The 7,225-nt window shown below is 53.6% G+C and overlaps 3 protein-coding genes across 3 annotated transcripts; 2 read left to right on the top strand and 1 right to left on the bottom strand.

The window, feature by feature from the left end:
- QC761_116380 (uncharacterized protein) lies at positions 1–2,304 on the top strand. Its single transcript, XM_062874905.1, has 2 exons — positions 1–1,451; positions 1,515–2,304. Exons 1-2 carry the CDS (start codon positions 20–22, stop codon positions 2,039–2,041), a joined length of 1,959 nt encoding a protein of 652 aa, XP_062738113.1. The 5' UTR covers positions 1–19; the 3' UTR covers positions 2,042–2,304.
- Positions 2,305–2,852: 548 nt separating this feature from the next.
- On the bottom strand, positions 2,853–6,604 carry NCED2 (Nced2p). The gene is made up of 3 exons (XM_062874903.1): positions 6,555–6,604; positions 5,923–6,497; positions 2,853–5,863 (listed from the first exon to the last, which is right to left on the bottom strand). The coding sequence occupies exons 2-3, from the start codon at positions 6,310–6,312 to the stop codon at positions 5,285–5,287; spliced, it is 969 nt and encodes a 322-aa protein (XP_062738111.1). The 5' UTR covers positions 6,313–6,497; positions 6,555–6,604; the 3' UTR covers positions 2,853–5,284.
- Positions 3,436–5,737, top strand: QC761_116370 (uncharacterized protein). The gene is made up of 3 exons (XM_062874904.1): positions 3,436–3,934; positions 3,997–4,438; positions 4,491–5,737. The coding sequence occupies exons 1-3, from the start codon at positions 3,568–3,570 to the stop codon at positions 5,173–5,175; spliced, it is 1,494 nt and encodes a 497-aa protein (XP_062738112.1). The 5' UTR covers positions 3,436–3,567; the 3' UTR covers positions 5,176–5,737.
- Positions 6,605–7,225: the final 621 nt, after the last annotated feature.

Here is a 7,225-nt window from a genome sequence, read left to right as displayed (position 1 = left end):
CACCTTATCCTCCTTCAAGATGGCCATCTCTGACAGAAAGCTCTCGGCTCGCGCCTTGAGCTTCTCCGTTCTCTCCTTTGTTGCAAATCTGGCCTCGGCCAAACTCGCATCCACCGGCCTCTCAGTCAACTTCAACGACGTCGACTACTACATCTCCCCCTTCTCCTCCGGGAAGCTCGATGTTTCGAAGAAGACTTTGTGCAACCTCAAGGCCCCAAGCGTGCTCGGATTCAAGCCTATAACCGTCGTGAACCATGAAGGTGTCTCCGAGAAGGATCTCACCGGCCTGCTGTCAACCTGGGCACAGACGGATGATGTCTATCAAGACGCCTTCGCCGATGCTGTCTTTGTGGCCGAGTCGAAGGGCAAAAAGCCTAGGAATGTCGTCGCTGAGAGGGCCCCCAAGAAGGATAGCAAGTCGATCGTCTCGGTGAAGAGCACCAAGATTCCCAGCGGCCCATACTTCCTCGAGGTCAGCACCGGGTCTGTGTATCCCGTCTACCGCCTGTACGAAGATTTCGCTGGAGCCTTTGTCGAGTCTCTGATCCCCACCCCCGAGGGCAAGTTCCAGCCCCTATCTGCCCAGACGAGCGGCTCTGCATCCCTCACCATCGGTGTCCCATCCAGGCTCTACTACACTAAGACAGCCGAGAAGCCTCTCGCCGGTGTTCGCATCGGTATCAAGGATATCTACCGCCTGGCGGGCGTGAAGGGTTCTAACGGAAATCGTGCCTGGTACAATCTTTATCCTGCCAGCAACTACACCGGCCCTGCCGTTCAGAATCTCATCGATGCCGGTGCGGTGGTTGTTGGTCTTCAAAAGACCTCCCAGTTCGCCAACGGCGAGTCTGCTACTTCGGACTGGGTTGACTACCACGCTCCATTCAACCCCAGGGGTGATGGGTATCAGGATACTTCCTCATCCTCGTCGGGTGCTGGTGCCTCGGTTGCGGCTTACGAGTGGCTCGACATCGCCCTTGGCAGTGATACTGGTGGGTCTGTTCGTGGCCCGGCTGGTGTTCAGGGTCTGTTTGGCAACCGTCCCTCTCATAATCTGGTCTCGCTGGACAATGTCATGCCTCTTTCTCCCACTCTTGACACCCCCGGCTTCCTTGTCCGTGACCCTCAGATCTGGGAGGATGCCCAGGCAGCTATGTATGGCAAGAACTACAAGTCTCTCGCCAAGACCAAGCCCAGCTATCCCACCAAGATCTGGACTTACAACTTTCCTACTTCGGCGAGAACTGATGCTCAAAAGATTCTTCTCGACTTTGCCGACTCTCTTGCAAAGTTCGTCAGCGGCAGCCTGACGCCTTTGAACCTTGAGGGCGAGTGGGCTGCGTCCAAGCCTGCTGAAGCCGGTGCTCTTACCGTCTCTCAGCTGTTGAACACTACCTACGCCACCCTCATCACCAAGGAGCAGATTGAGCTTGTTCGTGAGCCCTTCTACCGTGACTATGCTGGCATGACTTCCCCTGACTCCTCGGAGTGATCTACGCTAACTCTGTATGCAGCTGCCAATGACGGCCGCCGGCCATTCGTCAACCCTGTCCCCCTCAGCCGCTGGGGCTACGGCGACTCAATTGGGGACGATGTCCTCCAGGAGGCCTATCGTGCAAAGTTGACCTTCATGTCCTGGTTCAACGAGAAGATTCTCCCCCCTGTCGATGATGAGAAGCAGTGCTCTTCCGGTCTGTTCCTCTACGTTTCTTCACAAGGTGGTCAGAATCCCCGCAACCGCTATCGCAGCCAGCCTGGAGTTCCCTTCGGCTTCAGTGCCGGCAGAATCAGTGTTTACACCGAGATTCCCGACGTGGTCTTCCCTCTGGGTGAAGTTACAGGGTTCAGCGCCATCTCCAACCATGATGAGTTCTTCCCTGTCGGCGTCTCTGTCATGGCTGCCAAGGGCTGCGATGGTTTGTTGACCAAGTTGGCGTTGGATTTGGTTGAGGCTGGGATTATCAAGACCCCCAAGGCTGGGGGTACCCTGAACGGTGACAAGATTTTGATGAGAAGGGCGGCGGAGGATCTCCACCAGTGAGGTGATGAGGATTAAATGTATGATTTGTGGTTCGGGGCCAGTTAGCTCTTTAATGTATATATTTAGTTACCTGTTTTTTTCACCCGAGGGATATGTTGCCGCCCCTTTATTTGAGGTTTCTATGGTAACCTCATGGCCATTGCATCACCGACTGGTCATTGTCAACAACGACGTCATCATTATGAACAATGAGAGTATTCTCGTCTCACTCTAGGGACCATCTTATCGCAGAGTAATTTTGACCAACTTCTTCATCCCAAAGACTCGCTTGCTCCACGACACTTTCTCAATTATACTCGGAAGCCATCGCAAAAAACCGCTAAGATGTGTCACAAATCAGAGTGCGAAAACTGCCGTATGTCAACTTCCTGCCACCTTGGAATATCATTACCGTTCATGGCCCGGTTAGCATTCTCTTTACTCTTCTTTGGGAAAGTAACCTTCCAACTCCCGTCGCTTTTCCATTGCGTGCTTACTTTGCACATCAACACCTTCCATTACTCCTCAAGGCAGGGCTTGGATGTATTATCGCTCCTTTCTCATTACTTGGGCACTCCATCCTACTACTCGGGCGCTACTTCCGTCTTACTTTGATGCTCCTTCCCTGTAACTTGATTGCTCCCGCCCATCTTGGCTCTCGCCTCCATTTTCTCCTCCCTATTCATCACTGACACATATGAGTAGATAAAACAACCTGGACAGGCTGCGGCCAACACATCCCGTCGGTCATGGACAACATCCCCCGGGAGCAGTGGTGCACTTGCACGCCCAAGGTCAAGGTTCACTGCCACCACTCGCATAAACTGCCGCAGGGTGCGCCGGAGGAGTATGACGAGTACCCGCCTAAGGGACCTTTTTCTTCTGCCTGTGAGTTATTGTAGGGGTAATTATGCCTCTTTCTTTGTCTGGGGTGAAGGGGGGCTGACTGGGAGTACCTTAGATATTCAGCCTTCTTGATGGGAGGGAAAGGAGGTTGGATATGGGATTTGTACAGAGTACCGGTCAATGTCAATGGATGAAAGCTACTTAGCAAGAGAGAGAGTTGCTGATATGCTGAGAGTTCGGGTGTTGAACATTGCATCCAGCAAACCCCTGGCATGATGAAAAGGTGATCCGCAATTTCTTCAGCCCTATAAGGCTATCTAGGTACCCATGGAACCGGAGACGCGCCTTTCATCAGTCTCTCACCCATTTCACCAGTCCAAACTCCAAAGGCAGTGCCTCGCTTTCTCGAATTCGATAGCCGTCTTACATGACATGCCGTCTCATTGGACCATCGTTGGCCGAAGACCCACTGAACAAAGATCTCGAACCATCCCCTTTCAGGAGAATAGATGGCCAAGAAGCCAAGACAGCGGGAGGCATGCCCTGTCCCCGCAGGCTTCAACCCACAAGGCCAAGCCCCCCTTGAGCAGGGGTGAGGTTGGCTCTGATGTAAGGTCAACTCCCAAACCGCGACTTCCCCCTCGTGTTTCCTCTCTCCACGATGCATCCACCCGTTTAGCCACGTCTGTAACACCCACAGGATGCCCAATCTTGCTAACCTGCGTCACCAGCACTGCTGGGAGTGCAGACGGAGACGGGTCGTGTGTGACGGTCAACAACCCGTCTGCAACAAGTGCCGGACCGCTGGCATCGTCTGTCCCGGGTATGCAGACAAAAAGCCACTGCAATGGCTAGCCCCGGGGCAAGTCATGTCCCGGCCGAAGAAGCGGAAGGGCCAAGGGCGGTTACCATCTCTCCGGCCGCAAGTGTCGTGTCCTAGTCCAAAGAGAGAGGCTCCTCTCACGCTCCCCGTGTCCCAGAAGCGCCACCGCAACCACCCGGCAACTCCACCTATCACTCCTACTCTCCGGCCGGAAATGTTTGATATTATTGCGGCTATGTTGTATTGTGGGTTGGACTGGGATATTCCCCAGTGTTGTGGGCTCCGGGAGCTAACTGCCGTGATCTAGACAACGCCCGGATCTATCCCGACCTCCAGTCTCACCAGCTCGGCCCGAGCCAGTTTGTTTTTCCGATATTGACGGTAGAAGACATCCCGCTGTCTGTCCTCCACACGCTGGTTTCAGTCACCATCAACCACCGAATCATGCAAATGTCCGACTGCTGTCCCGAAATTGACCTGGTGAAGCCCATCTTGCCAAGATTTTACCACCACCGCGGCATCACCATCCGCGCCATTCACGAATTACTCGACGCTGAAGAAACCCGCCGCGGTCTTGAAGCCGTCGTAAGCGTGTACGCCTTCCTCTTTGCGTTCCTCCAACAATCCATGACCCCATCTTGGAGGACGCACGTGGACGGGTTCATGACCCTGCTGGAGTTTCACGGCGGGTTTTTGGAGATAATAGACCGGTGTGATCAGATGAGGCCGAGTCTGGTAGGGCTGATGATGTCGGTTTATCCCGTCCCCCTTTCCCCAAACTCCTACTAACACCACCGACAGCACCGCAGTACTAGCCAACACCACCAGCCCTCCCGACAACCAGTTTCAAGTCGCCGACACAGTCACCACCCTCCGCCTGACGGAGGATTACTACACCGAAGTCTACTTCCCCCCCATGTCCTGCCCAACCCCCCTCTTTATCAAATTAATCCTCATCAACGAGTTACGCGCTCGAGAGCCTTCCCACCCGAAAACAAAGCAAGCCGCCCTCGGCATCCTCGGCCAGATAGACCTCTTTTCCCCAGAGGACTGGACGTCAAATCTGGAGAAGTCAGTATTTGCCAACAGGGAGGAGTTTCTTGTCATTGGCCGCGTGTTTCACGCCAGCGTTGCGCTGTACTGCATACTATCGCTGGTGAGCACCGGGGCTTTGAAGTTAACCCGGGAAGTGGAGGTGTTGCGAGCCAAGTACGCCCAGGCTTTGTTTTCGATACTGGAGACGGGGATGACTACACCGAGGGCAAGGAAGAGGATGACTTGGCCGTTGATCGTAGCTGGCGTGGAGGCGGCGAGGGCTGGGGCGGACGTGCAGAAGTATATTGGGCGGTGTTTGGTTGATATGGCTCGTGACCAGGGGATATCACCGCCTTTGGTGGCGAAGAGATTGCTGGAGCGGTTCTGGGTCGGAGGAGGGGAAAGGAAGTGGGATGATTGTTGGGATGGGGCTTATGCATTTATCATGTGAGGGGGATTGACTTTGTTTCCGGTGTAGCTACGTGTAACAGCTGTCCAGGGATCTACCAACCACAAACCTCGATTCCCTCGCCGTCTCAACCCGCCATGTAGAACTCCTCCTAAAAGTACTTATCCAAAAACTCATGAGCCCTCCTAAAAGTCTCCCTGGCCGAATAATGAAGCGTCAAATCATGCCCCGTATTCCTCGGCGCAAAATACTCATACTTCCTCCCCGGTACGCCCGGAAACATGTCTGTCCTCGTCTTCTCCAACAACTTCTCACACTCCCTTGCTGCGACTCCAGGTTGGGCGCAAAACACACCATCTTCCACAACAGTAATAACCATAACCGGCTTCTTGTACGCGGCAGGCGGTATCCCAAACGGTCCTGCATTAGCGGCAAACTCACCAATCGTGACAATATCTTGGTTTGCAAAGTCAAACGCGGGGATTGCTGGGTCGTAAGCACCATAGTAAAACATTTTTGCACGTAGGGCCTCGCCAGCCATAGCTAGGTAGCCTTTATCCAGGCCAGGAAACCGAGAGGGATAAATAGTAGAAGCAGAGGCGAGGTTGAACTTTTGCACCTCGCTGAGGTTGGTGGTGGAGGACCAGCCTGTCAAGATCAGGGCTGAGGTGAGATTTGGGTAGAGGCGTGCGAGTGGGAGGGCGATTTGGGAGCCGTAGGAGTGGCCGACCTTTTTATCTGTCAGCTCAAAAAGATCGATTCGATGTGACAAAGAATGAAGCTACCCACCCAGATGATGTTGGAAAACCTCTTCCGAAGGGAGTTGGCAGCGGTGTTGAAACGGATAGACTGGATCAGCTCCTTGTAAATCTCCACCTGGAGCATAGGTTGAATCACATTGTGCGGGTCCAATGCCTTTGAATTGAGGCCGTGGCCAAGTCTGTCAATGGCGAGGGTGTGATACCCCTCTCCATTAGCATAGGCGTGCCAGTTGTAGCGGTCACCAAAGTGATACCCACCCCACATGCTGCTGTTATAGGTGATGCCGTGAACCAATATTTGAAGGGCGTTGCGTTTTTTCTCGACTTTTTTGGTGGGCTTGCAGTAGATGCCGTTGATGACGAAGGAGCCGCTGATGTTCTGAGACCCGACAACGGGGTTCACCTCGCCCCTGGTCATTGCGTTGATGAAGTTAATGATGGACGTTTCATTGCTGGGGTCGTAAGATGGAGACAAGATGGCATTTTCGGCGGTTGCTACAATGTCGAAGGAGACGGGGGAACATTCACTTGTTGCACCGCGTCAAGAAGCATAGACGGTTGGAATTACCGCCGTGAGGGCAAGTAGCCACGGGTGCGTGTTTCCTGCCAACATGTCAGAAGAGGCTGAGATGAGATTGGCTCGTAGGCGGCTCAACTCACCGTAAACGAGTCTCGGAATGAGGCGGCTTTATATTTTGACGAGACCTTGGGTATTACCAATGTGGGATCGGGTGCCTGCAGCGGGGTCGTTGCCTGTATCTCGCATTGTTTGAATCCGAGCTCTGGGGTTGGCTCCGTGGCTCCGTGGCTCCGTGGCTCCATGACACAGCTACTAGTTCATTATCCAAGCCAGTGTTGGTTCTGGAAAATGGAGTCATGACAAATGACAGATTGTTGATTATGGAAGCAATTTTCACGCTATATTCTCGCCGAGACCAGTTGGTTGGTGACGTTGTACAGTTACGAATACGATCCAATTTAGACATGGCAACTGAAATCCAACTGCCCGCACCCTCCTCAGTCTATTTTCGGGTTGTGTATGGCCGCCGTGCCATCACTTTGTCCTTGCTGAACCAACACCCATGAAACCCATACGGCACCCTCTGCGGAAGCTTGATACGCGCCAAAACCGTTCTCATATCCTTCGCGTCTGTCACCCACAACTCACCCATTGCGTCGTCTCGGCACGACCCTCGCTCGTCCAGCTGGCTTTCATCAAACACGAAGCTGAGTAACAAACCCGTCATCTTCTGATATGGGATTCGAGCGCGGAACGAATCGGGGTTCTTGAGCATACCACCCCTTCGGCATTGCAAAAAGCTGGATTGGGT

The sequence above is a fragment of the Podospora bellae-mahoneyi genome, assembly GCF_035222275.1.
Source record: "Podospora bellae-mahoneyi strain CBS 112042 chromosome 1 map unlocalized CBS112042p_1, whole genome shotgun sequence".
Classification (NCBI taxonomy): Eukaryota; Fungi; Ascomycota; class Sordariomycetes; order Sordariales; family Podosporaceae; genus Podospora; species Podospora bellae-mahoneyi.
The sequence above is the reverse complement of the archived record's forward strand: the minus strand, read 5'-3'. Positions and strand labels throughout refer to the sequence as shown.

Bases quoted from the DNA above. Each gene is read 5' to 3' on its own strand.
- NCED2 (XM_062874903.1), bottom strand. From the start codon at position 6,312: ATGACCAGGGGCGAGGTGAACCCCGTTGTCGGGTCTCAGAACATCAGC. The intron at 5,864-5,922 runs GTGGGTAGCTTC...ACAGATAAAAAG, and splicing joins GGTTTTCCAACATCATCTGG to GTCGGCCACTCCTACGGCTC.
- QC761_116380 (XM_062874905.1), top strand. From the start codon at position 20: ATGGCCATCTCTGACAGAAAGCTCTCGGCTCGCGCCTTGAGCTTCTCC. The intron at 1,452-1,514 runs GTGACTATGCTG...CTCTGTATGCAG, and splicing joins TGTTCGTGAGCCCTTCTACC to CTGCCAATGACGGCCGCCGG.
- QC761_116370 (XM_062874904.1), top strand. From the start codon at position 3,568: ATGCCCAATCTTGCTAACCTGCGTCACCAGCACTGCTGGGAGTGCAGA. The intron at 3,935-3,996 runs GTGGGTTGGACT...GCCGTGATCTAG, and splicing joins TATTGCGGCTATGTTGTATT to ACAACGCCCGGATCTATCCC. The intron at 4,439-4,490 runs GTCGGTTTATCC...CACCACCGACAG, and splicing joins AGTCTGGTAGGGCTGATGAT to CACCGCAGTACTAGCCAACA.